Here is a 24,132-nt window from a genome sequence, read left to right on the forward strand (position 1 = left end):
TCAGGTCCACTTGAAAACTTGCTTTATTAATTTATGCTTTTGGACATCTATCCTAGAGTCTCCTGAGGTGGCTCAAAAGCTACATTCCTGTGAAGCACCTTAGAAAGTTCTATTGGGTCAAAAATGCTTATACAAATGAAATTGTTGGTTTTAACCTGATCCAGCCAGTGGAAGCCAGGGAGGGAGATTGAGCTGGGATGTTTAACAGCTCCTGTTCTCATTCTCACTTGCTGGTGCCATTGGGCCTGCAGTGTAATTTGAACTCCTGGTCTGAGAAAGATCACTCGAGGCTAGAGGAACTGAAACCAGCAGCAGTTCAGGCAGCTGATTCACTTTACTGAGCTCAGAAAGCTGGGTGGAGTACTGATAGTCCTTTTGTCCTCACAAGTAAGGTTTAGCTCTTCCCAATCCAGGGAGAGAGTCACTGTCTGGATCAGAAGACCTTCTCAAAACACTCACTATGTGATTTACCTCAGCACCAGTGACTTATTGGTAACCCCACAGTTTGCGGCAAATGTCTGCTCCCCTCTAGTTTTGGGCAGGTGATTGAACCAGATATCCAGATCAATCTGAGACAACAATTGGAAGATTGCGTGCAATTCTGGTCTCCTTCCTATCAGAAAGATGTTGTGAAACTTGAAAGGGTTCAGAAAAGATTTACAAGGATATTGCCAGGGTTGGAGGATTTGAGCTATAGGGAGAGGTTGAATAGGCTGGGGTTGTTTTCTCTAGAGTGTTGGAGGCTGAGCAGTGACCTTATAGAGGTTTATAAAATCATGAGGGGCATGGATAGGATAAATAAACAAAGTCTCTTCCCTGGGGTGGGAGAGTCCAGAACTAGAGGGCATAGGTTTAGAGTGAGAGGGCAAAGATATAAAAGAGACCTAAGAGGTAATTTTCTTTCCACTCAGAGGGTGATATGTGTATGGAATGAGCTGCCAGGGAAGTGGTGGAGGCTGGTACAATTGCAACATTCAAAAGGCATCTGGATGGGTGTATGAATAGGAATGGTTTGGAGGGATATGGGCCAGGTGCTGGCAGGTGGGACTAGATTGGGTTGGGATATCTGGTTGGCATGGACGAGTTGAACCGAAGGGTCTGTTTCCATGCTGTACATCTCTAAGACTCTATGTTCTGGTTGTGTGGTTTGGGAAATGCAGGGATGGGGTAGGGGCATTGGTCAGGGTGGGATGCTCGTTTGGAAGTTGGGTGCAGACTCGGTGGGCCGAGTGGCTTCCTTCCACGCGGTTTGGATTGTGTGGTTCTTTTTTAAATTTGCCATTGAAGGAGCGCCATTTGCAATCTGAGTTGTTATAAGCTGCGCACTGGTAATTAATCGCTTTACCCTCCTCTGTCTTTCCTCAGGTTCTACAGGCCAAAGCAATAGTGTGCTAGCATCCCTACAGCTGCAAGGTCGAGCCATGCAGCAAGCTCTCGATATGAAACACTTACTACCCTTTCGGCTGAACAACCCCTCTCCTGTTGGATTATTTCCCAACTTCAGCACAGTAAGTCTTGTTGTCTGAACGTCTTCACTTTTAAGTAACCGAGCGAGAGAGAGTGAGAGAGAGAGAGAGAGAGAGAGACAAAGACTATTTGCTTTTTATACTGGCGCCTACAATGTACGGTACTGTGGTGAATGAATAAATATAGAGGTGACCACATCACTGAGTCACTGGTTTCAAAGGGGTGACACTGGGAAACCTGTCCAAGGAGATGTAAAATGTAACCAGTTCTGGATAAGGTGAACCTGAGACAAGGTCATGTGTCAGGCACAAGCAGTTGTTTTATTCAGTTCTACCTTCAACATGATTTTATAGATCCCAGCTGATGCTCAGTGAATTTGGTGGCTGGTGTCTTGCTTGAAATGTTTTCAGAGGATCAATTTGTTTCGGTCTAAAGCACGAAAATATGAGCAGTAAAAATTCTACCTAAGACTGCTGAGCTTGGGAAATTAATCTCAGCTTAGGGACTTGATTTCAATCTGACTCTGGTGACAGGGATTCTATAAAATATAATTCTGGATTTATCTTTTTCTCTTTTGCTTTTCTCTTTATTTTGTATTATCAGCTTGGTCCCTTGAGGGAGGTAGATGGTGCATAATTGGTCATAGCTTTGCTCTGAATTAGCACAGCTTCACTGTGAGGCACCAAGGATAGCTGGTGTTTGAAATGGGTAACTTTGCTTCGGTAATGTTGGAATGATCTCGTAAAATTGAGATTCATAGAAGTTGTTGTGGGCAAGCAGCAGCATAGAAGCCCTACAGTGTGGAAACAGACCATTCAGCCCATTAAGTCCACACTGACCCTGGGAACAGCATCTCACCCAGACCCAGCATTTTCCAAGATCAATCCACCTAACCTGCACATCTTTGGACTATGGGAAGAAACCAGAGGAAGCCTATGCAGGCACGTGCAAACTTAACACAGACAGTTACCCAAGGGTGGAATCGAATCCAGGGGCCTAGCATTGTTAGGCAGTAGTGCAAATCACTGAGCCAATGTGCCACCCACTGGATGAGTCTATACTAAGGATGAACTTTCCAATTACTAGCTGTACTTGCTGATCCCCATGGGGTTCATGCACAAGGACACCCAGATCGGACTGTTGTGCCACATTAATCAAGGCCTGTGTGAAGCCTATGTAGTTTCCAGACCACCATTCTTGGCTCCAATTTTGGTCTCCCTCCTATCAGAAGGATGTTGGGAAACCTGAAAGGGTTCAGAAAGGATTTACAAGGATATTGCCAGAGTTGGAGGATTTGAGCTACAGGGACAGGCTGGAGCTGTTTTCCCTGGAGCATCAGAAGCTGATGGGTGACTTTATAGAGGTTTATAAAATTATGAAGGACATGGATAGGAAAAATAGACAAGGTCTTTTCCCTGGGCTGGGGGAGTCCAGAACTAGAGAGCATAGGTTTAGGGTGAGAGGGGAAAGATTTAAAAGGGCAACATTTTCACAGAGGATGGTGAGTAAATGGAATGAGCTGCCAGAGGAAGTGGTGGAGGTTGGTAAAATTACAACATTTAAAAGGCATCTGGATGGGTATATGAATACGAAGGGTTTAAAGGGATATGGGCCATATGCTGGCAAATGGGACTAGATTAATTAGCATATCTGGTCAGCATGGATGGTTGGACCAAAGGGTCTGTTTCCGTGCTGCACATCTGTATGACTCTATGACTCTTTATCTCAATCCCCATGTCCACATTTTCCCCACCTCTTTCTTATAGATATCAGCGGAGTCCAAAACTAGAGGCTATTGGTTTAAGGGGAGAAGAGAAAGATTTAAAAGGGACTAGAGGGGCAACCTTTTCACACAGAGGGTGACACACATATGGAGTGAAGTTCCTGAGGATGTGGTGGAGGCAAGTACAGTTACAACATTTAAAAAACATTTGGACAGGTACGTGGATAGGAAATGTACAGTGGGAATATGGGTCAGATGCAGGCAAAAGACTATTTCAGTTTAGGAAACCTGGCGAGCATGGATGAGTTGGACTGAAGGGCCTCTTTCTGTGCTGAACATCTCTTTGACTGTTCTGAAAGTACTTAGGAATTGACTTATTGCCCCCTTCAGGGGTTATCAGCGGAGGTGTGCTGGCACGAGCAATGACTGACCAATGTGTCAATCCCCATCTTTATCCTGCACCATACCATCCCCTTACCCCGAACTGCAGGATGGTGGATGTTCATTAGGGCCATCATCACCGTTTGAAGGAGTGGAAGGTTAATGCTGCAGATGCTGGGAATCTGAAACAAAAACAGAAAGTGCTGGAGAAACTCAGGAAGCACCTGTGGAGAGAGAAAGCAGAGTTAATGTTATGAGTCTGGTTCGGACTTCTTCAGAACTGAACATTCATATTGGATTTGAAACGCCAACTCTGCTTCCTCACTCCACAGATGCTGCCAGACCTGCTGTGTTTCTCCAATGCGTTTCTGCGTTTGTTACCAATTAAAGGAAGCCTTGCTGGAATTTTTCAGATCGTGACTAAAGAGGAAGTGAGGGCTGCAGATGCTGGAGATCAGAGTCAAAAAGTGTGGCACTAGGAAAACACAGCAGGTCAGGCAGCATCCAAGGAGCAGGAGAATCGACATTTCGGGCATAAGCCCTTCATCAGAAATGTTCCACACTTTTCGACTTTTTCAGCCAGTGTCCAGTTGTCCAGGAGCTTTGAGACCAATGCAGCTGCCTGGTCTTTAAACAGGAAGCATCTCTGACTGCTCAGCTGCTGAGAAAACTGTAGAGGAGCAGTCCCCTCACACTGTCGGTCTGCCTACAAACACCATTTCTCATTTCAGATTTGAAAAAGAAGAGCAAAAGCAGAAAAGCACATCTGTTTGAGGCACCCTCTCCTCTTTGAGTTCCCTTCTGCTGCATCTGGTTGTGGCTTTCAAATTGGAGGACCTCTTGGTGCTGTTGGGAACTTACCTGACATCCTCAGGAGAAGACAGTTTGTCCTTTGACCCATAATTGTCTACCCCCAAGAAAAGCAGAATAAATGAGTTTCTCACATGCTACAGACCTCTGACTGTGGTAGAGAAGGTCTTGATCCTGGAACCATGTGACCTTGGGGTGCAAGAGCTACCCATTGAGCCACAATCGGCAACCATAACTCACGTTCCACTTGTCAAGTCATCACTATATGGTGTTCTGGAGCAAAAAGCCCCAATTACAATTTGCTCTTTCCTTCGTCTTAGGATGCTGAGGCCAATTATGAAATAGAGTCATAGTCATAGCGATGTACGGCATGGAAACAGACCCTTCGGTCCAATCCCTACATGCCGACCGGCTATCCCAACCCAATCTAGTCCCACCTGCCAGCATTCTGTCCATATCCCTCCAAACACTTCCTATTCATATATCCATCCAAATGCCTTTTAAATGTTGCAATTGTACCAGCCTCCACCACTTCCTCTGGCACATCATTCCATCCATGGACCACCCTCTGCGTGACAAAGTTGCCTCTTAGGTCTCTTTTATATCTTGCCCCTCTCACCCTAAACCTATGCCCTCTAGTTCTGGACTTCCCCACCCCAGGGAAAAGACTTTGTCTATTTATCCTATCCATGCCCCTCATGACTTTGTAAACCTCTATAGCGTATGGAAAGGCTTAGGAATCTAACATTAGACACAGCAGATAAAAAACAACTGTGATAAAGAGAGTTACACCATCTCCTCGGGATTTTCAAGGGCCAGTGATGGTGTTGTACTTCAATGCGCACAGTATGTGAATCATGGTGAATGACCTGTAGGACAGATTGAAATTGGTGGGCACACAGAGATGTGGCTGCCAGGGGATCATGGCAGAGGACTAAATATCCAAGAATAGGTTCCTGATGAAGGCCTTATGCCCGAAATGTCGACTCGCCTGCTCCTCGGATGCTGCCTGACCTGCTGTGCTTTTCCAGCATCACACACTCTCGACTCTGATCTCCAGCATCTGCAGTCCTCACTCTCTCCAAGAATACATGTCCCATCGAAAGGACAGACTGATGGACAGAGGAGGAGAGGTTGCCTTGTTTTTAAGAAAACAAATTAAATCAATAGCAAGAAGCAATTTAGGGCTGAAAGGCAGAGAACCTGTGTGGGAAGAATTAAGAAAGCACAAGGGAAAAAAGACTCTGATAGCAGTTGTGTACAGGCCTCCTAGCATGAGTCAGGATGTGGGGCAGAAAATAAATCCGGAGCTAGAAAATGTATGTAAGGAAAGCACCATTACAATAATCTTTGGGGACTTCAATATGCAGTTGGCTGGAAGAATCAGGTTGGTAGCGGATCCCAAGAAGAAGAATTTGAGGATATTTACAAATGGTTTGTTGGAGCAACTTGTGTTAGAGTAAAACTTGAGGTCTGCAGATGCTGGAGATCAGAGCTGAAAATGTGTTGCTGGTTAAAGCACAGCAGGTCAGGCAGCATCCAAGGAGCAGGAAATTCGACGTTTCGGGCCAGAGCTCCTGATGAAGGGGTCTGGCCCGAAACGTCGAATTTCCTGTTCCTTGGATGCTGCCTGACCTGCTGTGCTTTAACCAGCAACACATTTTCAGCAACTTGTGTTAGAGCCTATTACGGAACAGGCAATTCTGGATTTGGTGATGTGTAATGAAATGGAGTAATGAGTTAGGGAGCATAAGCTGAAGGAACTCCAAGTTCATCTGTAGTAGAATTCATCTGCAGTTTGAGATGGAGAAGCTGGAATCAGCTGTAACGGTATTACAATTGAGCAAAGGCATAAGGGAGGAGCTGGACAGAGTTGATTGGAAGGGGCGCCGAGCAGAAAAGGCAGTGGTGCAGCAATGGCAGGAGTTTCTGGAAGTAATTTGAGAGGCACAGCAGAAATTCATCCGAAGGAAGGAGAAGCATGCAAAGGTGAGGACGAGGCAGCCATGGCTGACAGGGGAAATCAGGGACAGTGAAAGGCAACAGTAAGAACATACAAGGTGGTGAGGATTAGTGGAAAACCAGAAGATTGGGAAGCCTTTAAAAACCAGCAGAGGAGAAGAGATGATGAAGGGAGGAGAAGATGAAATATGAGGGTAAGCTAAATAGCAAGAAGCATCTTTTTTAGATATATGAAGCGTGATGCCATTATGGCTTTAAGAGGTATATTTTGTCCTGGATTTTTTTATGAAGAGAGGTTGAGGCAGAGTGGCAGCCAGTCTGCTTCAAGCCAATGAAGTAAACAGCTTCTGGACTCTCGGAGTTTTTAGTAAGAGTTGGAAACAGTGGAAGCAGCCTGAATGATCCAGCTCCCATCGTACTAAGATTTTTAGGTTTAGCTTTCAGTATCAGTTGCCGGTGTGAAAGCTGCTACACCCCTCTCTCATTCTCTCTCTCTCTCTCTCTCTCTCTCTCTCTCTTTCTCTCTCTCTTCCCCCTCTCTCTCTCTCTCTTTCCTGCAAGTAAAAGCTTGGGTTCCCTTCCTGCTGCTAGACTTGGATGTGAAACAATCTATGTTACTGAATTTGTCTTTGCTAACAGTGCACTTCTGTGATATTACTATATTGGAACAGTTAAGCAGCAGTTGATTATTTTGTTAAGTATTACAATGGAGTTACAGTAGAACCAATTCTTTTAGTTTTGTTTTATCTGTATTTTATAAATAAAGTGTGTTTTACTTCAGGCCTGACAGTTTGACCAATCGAATTGCATCCAGATTACAACATCTGGCACTTGGCAGTAAGAAAAAGTTAGGCTTTAAGCTATCTCTTTGCCATGTTTTGAGGGGGTTTTGTCTGGTCCATAACAGAAGGATTAAAGAGAGACAAGAGTGGTCATTGCACCCCTGAAAAGATGAAGCTGGAGAAGTAGTAATGGGGAACAAAGAAATGGCAAAAGAACTAAACAGGTATTTTGCATCACTCTTCACAGTGGAAAACACCAGTAGCATACCACAACTTTAAGAGAATCAGGAGACAGAGGTGAGCGTAGTGACCATCACTAAGGAGAAGGTCCTGGTGAGGTCTGAAGCTGGATAAATCATACGGACCAGATGGACTACATCTCACGGTTCTGAAGGAAATAGCTGAGGAGATTGTGGAAGCTTCGGAGTGACCTTTCAGAAGTTAGCAAGGTTAGGTCACATGGAATACAGGGAAAACTAGCAATTTGCATACAGAACCAGCTCAAAGGTAAAAAAGGTGCTGATGGAGGGTTGCTTTTCAGACTGGAGGCCTATGACCAGTGATGTGCCACAGGGATTGGTGCTGGGTCCATTGCTTTTCATCATTTATATAAATGATTTGGTTGTGAACATAGGAGATATAGTTAGTAAGTTTGCAGATGACACCAAAATTGGAGGTGTAGTGGATAACGAAGAAGGTTACCTCAGAGTACAACAGGATCTTGATCAGATGGGCCAATAGGCCGAGGAGTGGTAGATGGAGTTTAATTTGGATAAATGTGAGGTGCTGCATTTTGGAAAGGCAAATCAGAGCAGGACTTATACACTGAATGTTAGGGTCCTGAGGAGCATTGCTGAACAAATAGACCTTGTAGTGCAGGTTCCTTGAAAGTGGAGTCTCAGGGAGAAGCTGTTTGGTTTGCTTTCCTTGATTGGTCAGAGCATTGAGTATATGAGTTGGGAGGTCATGTTGCGGCTGTACGAGACATTGGTTAGGCCACTGTTGGAATATTGTGTGCAATTCTGGTCTCCTTCCTGTAGGAAGGATGTTGTGAAACTTGAAAGGGTTCAGAAAAGATTTACAAGGATGTTGCCGGGCTTAGAGGGTTTGAGGGAAAGGCTTAGTAGGCTGGGGCTGTTTTCCCTGGAGCATCGGAGGCTGAGGGGTGACTTTATTGAGGTTTGTAAAATCATGAGGGGCATGGATAGGGTAAATAGACAAGGGCTTTTCCCTGGGTTGGGTGCATCCAGAACTAGAGGGCATAGGTTGAGGGTGAGAGGGGAAAGATATAAAAGAGACCTACGGGGCAACCTTTTCACGCAGAGGGTGGTGCGTGTATGGAATAAGCTGCCAGAGGAAGTGGTGGAGGCTGGTACAACTACAACATTTAAAAGGTGCCTGGATGGGTATATGAATAGGAAGGGTTTAGAGAGATATGGGCCAAATACTGGCAAATGGGACTAGATTAGTTTGAGATATCTGGTTAGCATGGATGAGTTGGACTGAAGCTGTTCACCTCTATGACTCTAAATCACTAGAATCCAGGAAGCTTCCAAAGAATTGGAAAATGGCTAATGTAGCACCTCTGTTTAAGAAAGGTGGGAAGCACAAAATGAGAAATTATAGGCTGGTTAGTCTGACCACGGTCATTGTTAAGACTTTAGAGTCTGCTGTTAAGGATGAGATTGCAAAGTATTTGGAAGTTCATGGTAAAAAAAGGATGAGTCAGCACGGCTTCATCAAGGGAAGGTCATGCCTGACAAATCTGTTAGAATTCTCTGAGATGGTATCAAGCACGTTATACAGAGTAGAGTCAGTGGACATGGTCGATTTGGATTTTCAGAAGGCCTTTTGACAAGGTGCTGCACCAGAAGCAACTAAAGAGCAGTGGTTAGCACTGCTGCCTCACAGCGCCTATAGACCCGGGTTCAATTCCCGACTCAGGTGACTGACTGTGTGGAGTTTGCACGTTCTCCCCGTGTCTGCGTGGGTTTCCTCCGGGTGCTCCGGTTTCCTCCCACAGTCCAAAGATGTGCGGGTCAGGTGAATTGGCCAAGCTAAATTGCCCGTAGTGTTAGGTAAGGGGTAAATGTAGGGGTATGGGTGGGTTGCGCTTCGGCGGGTCGGTGTGGACTTGTTGGGCCGAAGGGCCTGTTTCCACACTGTAAGTCTAATCTAATCTAAAAAAAGTCTAATCTAATCTAAAAGCTGTAGAGCCGATGGTGCTAAAGGCAAGTTATTGGTGTGGATAGAAGATTGGCTGACTGGCAGAAGACAGAGAGTAGGGATAAAGGGGTCTTTTTCAGGTTGACAGCAAGTGACTAGTGGAGTTCTGCTGGGGTCTGTGTTAAGATCACGGCAATTCAAATTTACATGAACAATCAGGATGAAGAAACTGAGGGCATTGTTGCTTCATTTGTAGATGAGACAAAGATACACGGAGAAATTGGTAATGTTGAGGAGGAGGGAAGGCTGCAGAAGGATTTGGACAGGCCAGGAGAGTGGGCAAAGAAGTGACAGATGGAATACAATGTGGGAAAGTGTGAGGTGATGCACTTTTCAGTCCTGATTTGAGAGTAATCTGGATGGAGATAAATGTGTTATCTTCAACAAATTGGATGTAGCTGACACTTATATGAATTGTTATCTTGATAGACACGGGTACTTGGTGTAATGCAATGTGACTGAACTAAGGACTGTTCTCAATGACATTGACACACTACTGTGTAAGGCACCGGATGAACATTTAACCAGGAGCGAGATTCATAAGCACATCTGCCATTGTACTTTTCATCACTAAACAATTTTCAATTGGTCTGTGACCTTGCTCTGAAAGCCGTTTCTCTCTCTCTTGTTCATTGTCATGCCACTGTTTTATTTTTCTCATCGTTGTAGTTTGATTTGTAATAATGTTACATTGGATTATGTACCATTTTGAAATGAATCTTGAGGTTGTAATTTTAATGGAGAGAATCACAAATATGAGAAAAGACTTACAACCATTAGATATACCATGACAATAAAGTTGCCACATTTCATGACATTTGCTGCTCTTTTATAACAATTTTAGTCCCAGAGGCACTGAAAATGAAAGTCCCCACTGCTAGTGGGGGTAAATTTTCTGAGAGGTGAGGGCAGCTTTGTTTAGGAGGGAATATTGGAAGTTCATGTTTCCCCGCATGCATGGATTCTATTGTGTGCATTCTTCTTTTTCTGCACTGGGAGGAAAAGTCTCATCACCATCTCACGGAAACACGCAAGTATTAATCCAGTGAAGAAACAGAGCTACTACAGTTATAGAGTCATAGAACACAGAAACAGACCCTTCAGCCCAACCAGTCCATGTCAACCATAATCTCAAACTAACCTACTCCCTCCTGCCTGCGCTTGGCCCATATCCCTCTTAACATTTCTTATCCAAATGTCTTTTAAATGTTGTAACTGTACTCGCATCCATCACTTCCTCTGAAAGTTCATTCCACACACGAGCCACCCTCTGTGTAAAAATTTGCCCCCCATGTCTTCTTTAAACCTTTCTTCTCTCACCTTAAAAATATGTCCCCTAGTCTTGAAATCTCCCACTCTCGGGAAAACACACCTGCCATTCACCTTATCTATATCCCTCATGATTTTTATCTCCCTCTATAAGGTCACCTCTCAATTTCTTACACTCTTAGTGGGGAAAAAAAGTCCCAGCCGCTCCTTATAACTCAAACTCTCCAATGCTGGCACCATCCTGGCAAATCTCTTCTGAACCCACTCCAGCTTAATAATATCCTTCCTATAACAGGGAGACCAGAACTGACACAGTACTCCTGATGAAGGGCTTATGCTCGAAACGTCGAATTCTCTATTCCTGAGATGCTGCCTAACCTGCTGTGCTTTGACCAGCAACACATTTGCAGCTGTGATCTCCAGCATCTGCAGACCTCATTTTTTACTCACAGTACTCCAGAAGCAGTCTCATCAACGTCCTGTATAAGTTCAACATAACATCCCAACTCCTATACTCAAAGAACTGAGCAATGAAACCATTGAGTTGAATAGCACTTTGGAAAACTTGAAACTGAACACAAATGGAGCTGGAACGTATTAAAATTAAACAAGATATAGAAATAAGAGGGCCCCTCTTATAACATAGTGATAAGGTGATTCCTGATGAAGGGCTTTTGCCCGAAATGTCAATTTTCCTGCTCCTTCGATGCTGCCTGACCTGTTGTGCTTTTCCAGCACCACTCTAATCTTGACTCTGATCCCCAGCATGTGCAGTCCTCACTTTCACCACAGTGATAGTGTCCCTACCCCTGTACTGGGAGGCCAAGGTTCAAATCCCACCTGTTCCAGAGGTGTATAATAACACCTCTGAACAGGTGGTTTAGGAAAATAGGTTAAATTTTAAAATGGTAGAACAGAACTCTTGAACTAAAAGCCCTTTATCAGGGATTATTCCTGATGAAGGTCTTTTGCCCGAAACATCAATTTTCCTGCTCCTCGAATGCTGCCTGACCTGCTGTGCTTTTCCGACACCACTCTAATCTAGACTCTGGTTTCTAGCATCTGCAGTACCCACTTCTGCCTCTTGAATTGAAAGCCCACCCGTTAACGGTACTATCAAGACTGAGAGGCAAAAAATGAAACTTTTCTTCAAGAAACACCTGCAGCAGCTACTTGAAAAAGTAACAAGAGAAAACAAAGACCTCCAAGCCTTGTACTCTGAATTGCATGAGCTGCTAGCAAATGTTTAAATGAACAGTAATGTAACCGAATGTGAATGAATGCACATACTTCAAGAACAGGAGGGTTGTTATTAGTGGTGAATAAAAATACAGGCCCAGTCAGTGAAGCACAGGCGTCATGGATGAATAAAACAAAAGACACAGCAAGATCCCAAATTTACAACAAAGAAAGGAAAGATTACAGAAAGTTTCTACAAATCTGGTGTAGGGACAGCGCTTGCTGTTGAGAAACTTACTTTTACTGAATGTCTTTCAAAGCTCAAGGATCATTGCGAAATGTTAGCTGAGAGAAACATTCTACTACACACAAGAAGCGATGATCTTATACCGAAAAAGGAAATTCTTGTGAGAGAGCAAAGAGACCTTAGATTATGTTTGCAAAGGATTATCCTAGGAAAGCCTACCTTCATTAATATTAGAGATCGACCACGGATTAATTATGATGATTTGAAAAATTAATTTAACAAGTAAGTGTAAAAGAAAATGTAGAATTTAAACCTTCCACACTGAGCTGGTGCAAACTCTGGAATGAATTTAAGAATGTCAGGGAGGTGACAGACTGCAAAAGATCTGCCAGTGTCTAAGCATCCATCAGTTCTGTAGTTTGGAGTATTGCAAAGGAGTGACCTTGGTATCCCATTCCAGATAAGGTCCACTTTTGTCACATGCTGTCGAAGGACTACCCAAAGGTCCTGTTTTTTCCAGATCTTCTACAAATTTCCATTGATCTTGATCATTTTCCCTGGTGCCCCAGAAACCTTGTCTTTTATGGAGAAGCAACCTCTACATGTGTGAGAGGAACCTTGGCCAGCGAGGGTTAAACCTGTGAAGGAAGTTAAATGGGATACTCCAGGCCTCATTTCTGTATAATATTTAAATGAACTGCCAATCCAGATCCCAAATCTATTAATCTGGAAGTAAGAAAGTGGGGTTATTTTTATATCTAACTGGATTCCAGGTTAGGGGGCGATTAAAGTTTACACCACAACTTGGTGATCAACAACTTATACACAACAAAGCATTGGTTGACATGGACCGCTGGAGGAAATGTTTACCAGTTTATCTCGGGCATCAGAACCTCCATTGATGAAAGAAGGACGAGGTGGGCCTGAATGTTGCAGGGGGTCTTATGTCAATGGAGTGTTTGTCCAGACAGAGTGAGAACTGCCCAGTCACAGTCACAGAGAATGCTGGAAAAACTGGGCAGAGGAGGGAGAAACAGAGTTAATATTGCAGTTCCAGTCCGGCACTTCTACAGAATTGATGGCACGGTGGCTCAGTGGTTAGCACTGCTGCCTCACAGCTCCAGGGACCTGGGCTCAATTGCAGCCTTGGGCGACTGTCTGTGTGGAGTTGGCACATTCTCCTCCTGTCTGTGTGGGTTTTCTTCAGGTGCTCTGGTTTCCTCCCACAGTCCAAAGATGTGCAGGTTAGGTGAACTGACCGTGCAAAATCGCTCATTGTGTTCAGGGATGTATAAGTTAGGTGCATTAGTCAGGGGTAAATATAGAGTTGTAGGGAAGGGGAAGAAGTTTGGGTGGGATACTCGTTGGAGGGTCAGTATGGACTTGTTAGGCTAGAAGGACCTGTTTCCACACTGTAGGGATTGAGGAATTAAAAGAGAGTCATAACAGAAACAATACTTTTGTTTCCCTCTCCACAGATACTGCCTGACCTGCTGAGTTTCTCCAGTACTTCCTGTTTTGTTTCAATTTTCTAGCTCCACAGTAGCTTGCTTTTATTGGAAATGCACAGGATTCCATGGAAGAGATTTTTTTTTAAAACATAGCCTTGTTGCTTTTAAAAACAAAAATGATTGCAGAGATGGTCGGAGTGCGAGTTGAGTAGGCCAAAGGCGGGTAAGCCAGTGTTGGAAATGACAATAGGACCCTTCAAAGAAAAAAATACACTTCATATTAATTGTGGATTCGTCTCAAAAATAAAGTGAGTCACATTGTCAAGATTGCTATGATGTTACTGACTGAGTTTAATTTACCTAGTTTACCGTCACAGTTAAGACTGGAGTTTGGTCAGCTTAACTGACTAGAGTATGGTACAGCATGATGCTAAAGCCATGAATTCAGTCCCTTCATCAGCTGTGCTAGATCATGGAAGCTGCCTCATTCCCTTGTCCTACACATCATGTGGAGCAGAGCCCCTTCAGTTATGGATAACCAGTAGGCCCTCTTCCCCCAATAATGGACAGCGATGCTGGAAGTCCTTTGTGAACTAGAGCTAATTGCCATTTATTTTGCAGATTTATAGAGGAACTGAATGACTAGCTGGCAAAACATAGGCATGTGTGTAGTGATTGTGACAAGATCAGTCAGGTGGACCTCGTAGAATATGAGTTCCCCGATTGTAGCTGTTAATTTAAGGAGCATTGGCTGACAGATAAAACAAGGAGGTCCAGACACCCTATTCGTTCTGAGAGCTGGCTCTGAGGAAGCTGTCCACGTATAAATAAAGGGTGACTTGGTGATGGGATACTGGCCTATGTGGAATTATTTCAGTGCCAATGAGAGAAACGCATGCTCCAGAAGAAATTTGTTCACAGCAGTCATCTTCGAGTTGGGGGTAAGCATTCTGACTCATTTGATCCTGCTGTCAAAGACTGGACCTGGTATGTGGCAAGAAAGTGTTACTTTTTCCATTCAAACGAGTAATTCACCTGAGAGTTTGTGGTCCTGCAGCTTTTTTGGTTATTAGGAGCCTGACTTTCCCTGAGGCACCAGGTACTAAAACCTTTGAAGAGCTGACTGATTTAGTTAAGGAATATTACAACCCCAAGCCTCCTTTAATTCTGAGACACTATCTGTTATACTCGGCATTTTGTGAACCAGGGATAATATATTGAGATTTTTGACTTGGTTAGGATGGCTGGCAGAGGCATATGACTTTGACTTAACCCTTATTTAGATGCTGAGAGACCGTTTGGTTTGTGAGATGAATGATGTAACCATGCCAAAGTGCCAACTGGACTTCACACAGTTGCTACAACTGAATTTATCATTGGAAGATGCAGCAAGTGGATTGTGGGAGCTACAGGGTATCCCCATGGAAGTGGACACCATCATCAGTCAGACTCAGTTTGGAGAACACCATTTGAGTGAAGGCAATTGCGTAGCCTCATGCAGGGCATATCCTAAACAGAGCGATCCTAGGTTAGCCCTCAGTAAAACCCAAAAAAAAGCCAAGCTTCAGCCAAACAGTTACAATTTTCTTCAGGATCTGGGCTAAATGATTGTATTTGCTGCCAGGATGTGGCCTTGTGACAGTAAAGGGGTCTCACCAGACCTAAATTGAGTAAGAGAGCTCATAGGTCTCTACCCAAGAGAGTGCAAACCCTGGAAAATCCAGTTTGGAACAGTTAAATATCTCAGCAACATCCAAATCAGACCATTCCAAATAAACATCTGGTTAAATGGCCACCTGGTTCTAATGCAGGTTGGTACTGGTGCAGCCATTTCAAAGATCACAGAACCAGTCTTTAACAAAATTCGCTCTGCACTCCGATGCTTAAGTCTGCACAAGACCTCAGCTGGACTGAGAATCTGTCCTGGGTAACATCTACAGATTTAGGGTACAACTTCAGTTCCATTCTCTTATGAGAAGCAGCTGCTTCAGTTACCACTGATTGTAGTAAAAGGCTTGGGTCCAAGCTTGATCGGGCAGAATTGGTTGAGAAAGATTCACCTAGATTGGCTCAACATTTTTCAATTTAAAAATGGCTGCCTGGGTGAAGTTTTTCAGGAAGCTCTCGGGACTACAAAAGGAGCCGTGGGCTGCCTGGCATGTTGACCAGGAAGCAATTCCATGATTCTGCAAGGCCCGCCCAGTGCCATCAAGGCAAAAGTAGAGGCAGAAATCAGGAGGCAGGAAAGCGAAGGAATCATCAAACCAGTCCAACTTGTGGAATGGGCCGCACCAGGCATATCGATTGTGAAGCCCGATGGGTCAGTTCACCTTTGTGGGAATTTTAAAACAAACAGTAAACTGCTTCTTGCAGCTGGATAAATCCCTCACATAGAGGATTCATACACAAAGGTGGCAAGGGGGCTGTCCTTCATGAAGCTAGACATGAGCCATGTGTACTTGCAGTTGCAGTTAGGTGAGGATTCCCAGAAATATGCTACAATCTATACCCATAAGAGTTTGTACCAATATACAAGACTGCCATTTGTGGTCTTGTCAGCCTGTGCAATTTTTCAGCAGATGATGGAGGACAATTTACAAGGTCTATCCCAGGTCTCCATTTATTCTAGATGACGTGCTAATAACAGGGAAAACCAATAAGGAGCAATTACAGAACTTGGACATAATACTTATATGTTTCCCCCAAGAGGGCATATGCCTTAGAAGGGAAAAAAGGCACCCCAAGTGATCTACTTGGGCTACAGAGTCAACAAGACTAGGTTACACCCATTGGAAGATACAGTGAGGGCAATCAAAGGTATCCCAGCTGCCATATCTGTGCCGGAGCTTATGTCTTGTCTTGGGCTGATCAATTATTACAGGAAGTTCAGATGTAATGTGCCCTCCATCCTGACACTTCTGCATTAACTCTGAATAAAGGGTCAGCCTTTGAAATGGTCTTGTAGCCAAGCCATAGCTTTCAGGGAAGTTAAAAGACAGCTATCATCCTCTAATTTGTTGGCACACTGTGATCCCAAGCGAGATCTGGTATTGGTGTTCGATGTCTCTCTTTACAGCATTGGGGTAGGATGAGTTCATAAGTACCCAATGGAGAGGAACACCCAGTAGTGTATGCATCCAGGATTTTGTGGCTAATGCAGAGAATAAATACACCCTGATACAGAAGGAAGGCTTGACAGTCATATTTGGAGTCAGAAATTTCCACCAATACCTTTTCAGGTGTAAAGTTGTAATAATAATGAACCACAAACCCCTGCTAGGTCTACTTAAAGAGGACAAGGCAGTGCTGCCCATATATTCAATCCAAATTCAGCGGTGGACTCTATAATTTGGAACACCGCCCAGAAAGTCAAGTAGCAAATGACCCGCCTGCCGCACCCCCCCCCCCCCCCCCCCCCCCGCCTCCAACACACCCCCCAGCCCCACTGGCAGATACAACATCAGTGGTACCGCCACTGGAGAAGTCCATAATGGTTTTAAATTTTCTGGATGCACTGCCTGTCACAGTTGACAATATCAGGCTTTGAACATAGAAAGATCTGGTCCTGGTAAAACTGAAACAGCTGGTGGTGATGGGGGAAACCAAAGGGCCGTCACAACCTGAATTGAAAACCTTTTAGACCCGAAGAGTACAGGACAGTGTATTATTATGAGGAGCAAGAGTGATTGTCCCGAGCAAAGGTACAGCTGAACTTCACCAGGGTCATTCAGCGGTTTCTAACATGAAGGTGTTGGCGAGAAGTTATATCTGGTGGCCAGGATTGGATGCAGACATATTGGTGGAGCAGCACCCAGATTACCATCAGCAGTTTCCCCACATTCGTTGGCCACATAAACCCTGGACTTGGTTACATGTCAATGGTTACACAGTGGCTCAGTGGCTAGCACTGCTGCCTCACTGCGCCAGGAATGCAGGTTCGATTCCCACCTCGGGCAACTGTCTGTGTGGAGATTGCACATTCTCCCTATGTCTGTGCAGGATTCTTCCAGGTATTCCAGTTTCCTCCCACAATCCAAAGATGCGCAGGTTTGGTGAATGGGCCATGCTAAGTCGCCCGTAGTGTTCGGGGATGTATAGGTTAGGTGCATTAGTCAGGGGTAAGTGTAGAATGATGAAGGGCTCTGGCCTGAAACGTCGAATTTCCTGTTCCTTGGATGCTGCCTAACCTGCTGTGCTTTAACCAGCAACACATTTTCAGCTAAGTGTAGAATAATAGGGTGAGGGAATGGGTCTGGGTGACTTACTCTTCACAGAGTCGGTGTGGACTTGTGGGGCCAAATGGCCTGTTTCCACACTGTAGGGATTCTATGCAGGTCCTTTTATGGACTCAATGTTCTGAGGCATTGTGGATGCCCACTTAAAGTTGCTGAACATGCACAGAGTTCATTTGTCAAACACGGGGACAATGGTAGAAACACTGCATGATCTTCTGCAATACACAGATTCCCAGTTGTGTTGGTCACAGATACCAGCAGGGTATTTGAGTATTTCCTAAAATCGAACGGACATCAGTAAAGCTTCTTATAATCCATTAGCCAATAGTCTAGCAGAAAGAGCAGTCCAGACTTCGAAGGTTGGCTCAAAGAAACAGTGTACAACTTCACTAGATCCCAAACTGTTCCAGTTCCTGTTTGATTATGAACCGCCCCTCATGCAACTACAGAGATAGCTCCAGCAGATTTGCTAATGGGGAGAAGGCTCCGCCACAGATTAAACCTGATCTTCCCAGACCTGTGTGGGTGGGGGGGGAGGGTGAAACGGTATCAGGAATGCCAATGCTGGACACAAGATTCCACTAAATGAGAGAGAACGTTTACTTCAAGAGAAGACATTTGGCATAGCAACCGCAGGAATGGCCCTACATGGCTAAGCGATGTGGTGGAGGCATGATCAGGTCCAGTGATGTGTGAAGTCTGGATAGGTGTGACGGCTCTGAACAAGCACATGGACCATATGCAACCTGCAACCTTGTAAACACTGTGGGAACAAAATGTGCCCATCTCTTCAGAACAGTTGGAAAAGCTGTCGGAACCCATGGGTTCTCCATGTCTTACAAGCGTTGAAGAGACCTTGGAATCTGAGATGGACGCAGTGGATGCCACTGCCTCAATGTCTTTCCCATGGGAAGAAGAGAATGGATTTATTCTGAGGATAAGGTCAGCCAGATGGACGTTGTAGAAGATGAGTTTCCTGATTGGAGCAGATTAACAGCCCGAGTCAGGGAGCCCTGGCTGACAGGAGTGTCAGAGGTTCTGTTCACTCTGAGAGCTGTTTCCAAGGGAGCTGGATCAGTGTTGAAAACTCTCGATGTCTAAATAAAGAGTGCCTTGGTGATGGGATTCCAGCCTCTGTGGAGTTATTTCAATGCGTACAATGCAAATAATCGGTTTGCCAAGTGACAAAAAAACAAATTAGTAGAATAGTGATTGGAATAGTAATAGTCCCAAAACAGCTTTGTGTTCATTACAGTCACTCCATCACCTTGACAGGTGATATCAGTGTTGAAGCTGAATGTTTATGCTGAACATGCTTGCATGTTTGTTCTAGCTAACCAACAGCTAATTAAAGATGTATTTCAAGCATCTGCAAAATCATATTGCAGCTTTACAAGTTTTCAGCCACTCGCTTTCTTGGCTGTTGTACTCCAGTGACCTAATTTTTATTAGAAATAAAACATTATTCAAATTAAAATTTGGGGGGAGTCAGCTTTAGCTGTTTCATTTCACAGTGAAGAGAGTCCTGAGGCATTGAGTAAAGCCATGCAGCAAACATCTGCAATCTACTACCCTCTATAATTGGCAGCCCACCCATCATATGTCAGTAAATAATTATGGGTCAGTTTGTTAAAAGCCCTTAACATCTGACAGGCTTTGATCAAGCATCTCATCTGAGGTGAGGCTTGACTCCATGCCAGACTGGGCCAGAGGTGTGAACGCTGCCCACTGAGCCACAGCTGAGAGCTCCAGATGGTCAGCCAACATTCTTGGCTCAATCAGCACAATTGAACAATCAATTCTCTCAATCACCACTTCTGGAATTATTAGACTTCATTCCTTCTCTTGCCTGATGATGGACCATAACCCAACAAAATTGCACTTAAAACCACATAACACACTGAAATTATATTTATTTTATAATTGACAAAGCCAAAATAGGCCTACAGTTGAGATTATTTTGACAAGACAAACAATATAACCAAGAAGAGCCTGTAATATTAACTGAAAACATGCTGATGTGATTAGATTCCCTACAGTGTGGAAACAGGCCCTTCAGCCCAACAAGTCCACACCGACCCTCTAAAGAGTAACCCACCCAGACCCATTCCCCTACCCTAAGTTTACCCCAGCCTTGGCAATTTAGCATGGCCAATTCACCTGACCTGCATATCTTTCAATTGTGGGAGGAAACCAGAGCAAAGCCACGCAGGCGCAGGGAGAATGTGCAAACTCCACACAGACAGTTGCCTCAGGCGGGAATCTGGCGCTGTGAGGCAGCAGTGCTAACCACTGAGCCACTGTACCATCTGCTTATGTTTTGATATTGATCAAAACCTATATTTAGAATCCCTACTGTGTAGAAAGAAGCCATTCTGCCCATCAAGTCTGCACTAACCCTCTGAAAGCCTCTCACCCAGCCAGACCCAGCACTCCCCCATCACCCTGCATTGACAATGGTTAATCCACCTAACCTGCACGTCTTTGGACTGCGAGAGGAAACTGGAGCACCTGGAGGAAACTCATGCAGAACCACAAACTCCACTCGGTCACCCAAAGCTGGGAGCAAACACAGATCCCTCGCAGTGCTACCATGCCACCCTATTCTTAGCTTCTATCGTGGCCTCAGCCAGCCTCTATACAGCTGCTCAGAAAGACTGTCACACTCTCATCTTGCCTCTGGAGTTCAACTCTTTTGTCCATGTTTGAACCAAGGGCGTACTGAGGTCAGGAGCTGAGTGACCCTGGCAGAACACAGATATCACTGTTGATCGCACCTTCCATCGGTTTACTGATGATCGAAAGTAGTCTGATGGAGCAGTATTTGGCTGGGTTAGATTTGTCCTTTATTTTGTACAGGCCATTGCTGAGCAATTTACCACGTTGTCAGGAAAGTGCCTGAAATGTTGTAGCTGCACTGAATCAGATTGACTCTGGGTGCAGTAGGTTCTGGAGCACAGGTCTTCAGCACTATTGCCAGAATGTTTTGGGTAGCCAGATGCTGCTCCTGGTATGCCTTCCTGCAGCCTTCATTGACCTAGGGTTGATCTTCTGATTATCATCCCCTTGATGGGAATGGTAGAGTGGGGGATATGCCAGGTCATGAGGTTACAGATTATGCTGGAATGTGATCCTACTCTTACTGATGATCCACAGTACCTCATGGATGCCCAGCTTTGAGTTGCTAGATCTATTCAAAGTCTGTTCCATTTAGTAAGGTGATAGTGCCATACAACTCAATAGTGGGTATTCTCAATATGAAGCTGGAGCTTTATCTCCACTAGGACTATGCGGCGATTGCTCTTACCGATACAATGTCAGACAGATACATTTGCAACAGGGAGATCAGTGAGAATGAGGTCAAATCTGTTTTTCTGTCTTTATAAAAGCAAATATAGGTCAGCGCAACATCGAGGGCCGAAGGGCTTGTACTGCACTGTAATGTTCTATGTTAATCATTACAGATGCTGGGATCTGAACTAAAAACAAAAATGCTGGAGATCACAGCTGGTCAAGCTGCATCTATGGAGAGAAAGCAAGCTAATTCTAAAGACTAAATGACTCTTCGTTATCTTCCCCCTTCCATTGTTTTCCTTTTGTAGCTTTCTTTTCCCTTGTAACTACATTGAAACAATGGCATCTCTAAAACAGCGTCAATGTCAATACCAATACTTAGTTCCAATTAGTGACAAAACTCTTCTAAGTCCCATTAATTTGCAGGAAGTTAATCTTTTCCATTTTAGCTCTTGCAATCACTAATTGATGCTAAGGTGTGCATAGTACTGGGGTTTTATAAACCTCATTAATCTCAGGTCCTCAACCAACTAGTGTCACAGAAACTCTTAGCTTGTTTTATGTGCAAGCATCCTAGCTGCCCTCCAATAGGCTCTTGATGACCAAAATCCTCTTCCTGCAGCCAGCACCTCCCCATTCCCATTGATCCCGGGTGAGGCTCAGCCTTGCCTCACTTAAATGAGGGTCCGAAGTTAAAATGGTCCATGTATCATGGCAAAGGGTCTTCACCCTGAAGTGCTGTGGACGTCCTTAACTTTTAATTCCAAATTGTGTTTCTATTAGAAGAGGACTGCTACTGTCCAAAACAACTGGGGTTACAAATACAGGCTATCTTACCAGATCCTGTGAGGGACCCATGGAATGTTGCACCAGTAAAGTATCAGGAAAATATTAAGCAGAGAGACAGTTGTAACTGGAAGAGTTAATAAGGGGCTTGAGTATCCTCCTCACTGCTCACGCTGTTCTCCAACTCTCATCGGAAAGCCACATCTTGTAGATATTTTTGTGTTTTGACTTTTCAACAAATGTACAAATACAAAGATTTTGTAAACTGAGAACAAGCTTGGTCTATGAGTCCCATGAAAGAAGCTGTGCAACTGAACTGAGATGTGTGTGTACTGGCCTGTGTGTGCTAGTGTGCTGTGAAGGTCACAGTTGAAGAAGTACTCACTGATCACCCCAGCATTGCAGGTAAATTCATATCATGGCTCTGAGTACTGGAAGCCAACCGGCCAACAAGGCTGTCAGAAGGAAACAGGACAAGAAGCAATCTCTGATTCTGACAGCTCTGAGCCAAGCACCATCAAAAGAAACAGATCAAAAGGGTCATCAAATTTGCAAAAGCCAGGAATCCTGAAATCAGCTGTTAACCATCAACAATGCATTTTTAATACTTTTCAAAGCTCACTGTTTTGTTAACTCTAGAAGTCTGGTTAAATTGGCTCTATTAAAAAAAAACTTCTTTAATCTAAGGGATAGTCATCCACAGAGGAGGGATGCCTTTAAAATTAACTTTATTATGATCAACTGAAGAGACAGGTGAATAAAGAAGCAGAACCAGTTCAGCCCTCCTCATCCAGGGGCTTAACAATTTGGAGGACCCACCTGGAACTATTATAACATGCTGACCTTAATCCAGTAGCTGATTATAATATTAGGACCCCACATACTGCACTCTTGCTAAAAATTGTGATTGTGAGGTTGTATTTATATATAGCTCTCAATGCAATCTTAACTGCAGAAAATTATTGAAAACCTTCAGTGTGCAATATAGTTCCATGAAAAGGCCTCATCTTATTAGTTTATAATCCATTACAGTGTCAGTTAGCGCTCTGTTGGTTGTACTGTTTTCTGAGTTACAAGTTTCTGCAGGATTTGAGCCCAAGAGTCAAGGCTGATACTCCTACGCAATGCTCAGGGAGTGTAGAGCTATTAGAAATTTCACATTTCAGGTGACATGCAAAATTGAGGTCTCGTCTGCTTATTTGAGTCAATTTATAAATCCCAAAGGCTTATTTGAGCAGGGAAGTTTACCCTAGTATACTAGGAGGAGAAAGTGAGGTCTGCAGATGCTGGAGATCAGAGCTGAAAATGTGTTGCTGGAAAAGCGCAGCAGGTCAGGCAGCATATAAGGAACAGGAGATTCGACGTTTCGGGCATAAACCCTTCTTCAGGAATGGATTCCTGAAGAAGGGCTTATGCCTGAAACATCGAATCTACTCTAGTATACTGGCCAGTCCTGAGTCAGCCAGTTACCCAGTCATTATTTATCACATTGCGAGTTGCAGGGGTTTTCCTCCATTATGACACTTTGAATATACAACGTAAACAGTCAACCTTGTTCATGAAAAGTGAAATGTAAAGATAAGTCTTTGTATTTTTCTATTAATCTAACTGAGTATTAGATCTAAGAAGGCAGGGAGCCATACAATCCAAACTTGCATACAGAATTTTGTATTGGTGCTGGTCTCAGGGCTAACACTGAGAGTGCAGCTTAAAACATAAACAGGCTGAATTTTGAACTCGCCACAAAGAAACGCAGTTTTAGAAGAACATTTGAGCTGAAAGGAAACATCAAAAGAAAACTGACTTGCTCCTTTTGAAAGAAGCAGATTAACCCTGAGGCTGGATTCTGAACTGCAGCTACTATCATTGTTTCATCATAATTAGTTTTGCCAGTCATTAACTCTGAGCATTGGAGCTGCAAACCCATTCCGAAAATTGTCCTTCCTCTGGTATTTAGCTTCCTCGCCGATAACACAGTGAGGCTTGTCTCCAGGACCACCTGCACACAGGTATATAGTTACCAGTGTATGAGGTCCAAACAATGCATTACTGACTCTGACTTGAATCTTCGGAAGAAGTTGCAGAAGGCACGTTAGCCCTTTTCGTGCTTGCTTTGGAATTCCCAGCAGTCGGGAAAAAAATTCAAAGTTGAGATTTATTTTATCGTAAGTTAAGATGCACTACTGAAAGTTTATATATAACTACTTGGTCGAGCAGAATTTAAACAAGAAGCCAGACTTTTTGTCTTGCATTCATTAGAATTAGGGCACAAGAAACAAATTTCATAAAATAATGTCCCTTTGATCAACTCCATTTCTTA

At 44.0% G+C, this 24,132-nt stretch overlaps 1 protein-coding gene across 1 annotated transcript in view; it reads left to right on the forward strand.

Annotated features, from left to right (window-relative positions):
* The window catches only part of znf385c (zinc finger protein 385C), a 199,382-nt gene that overhangs the window by 85,008 nt on the left and 90,242 nt on the right, over positions 1-24,132 (forward strand). The window contains exon 2 of the mRNA XM_060848619.1: positions 1,366-1,508. Within this exon, the coding sequence (XP_060704602.1) occupies positions 1,366-1,508 (143 nt within the window). The remainder of the gene's footprint in view (positions 1-1,365; positions 1,509-24,132) is intronic.

Source organism: Hemiscyllium ocellatum, chromosome 32, assembly GCF_020745735.1.
Source record: "Hemiscyllium ocellatum isolate sHemOce1 chromosome 32, sHemOce1.pat.X.cur, whole genome shotgun sequence".
Taxonomy (NCBI): domain Eukaryota; kingdom Metazoa; phylum Chordata; class Chondrichthyes; order Orectolobiformes; family Hemiscylliidae; genus Hemiscyllium; species Hemiscyllium ocellatum.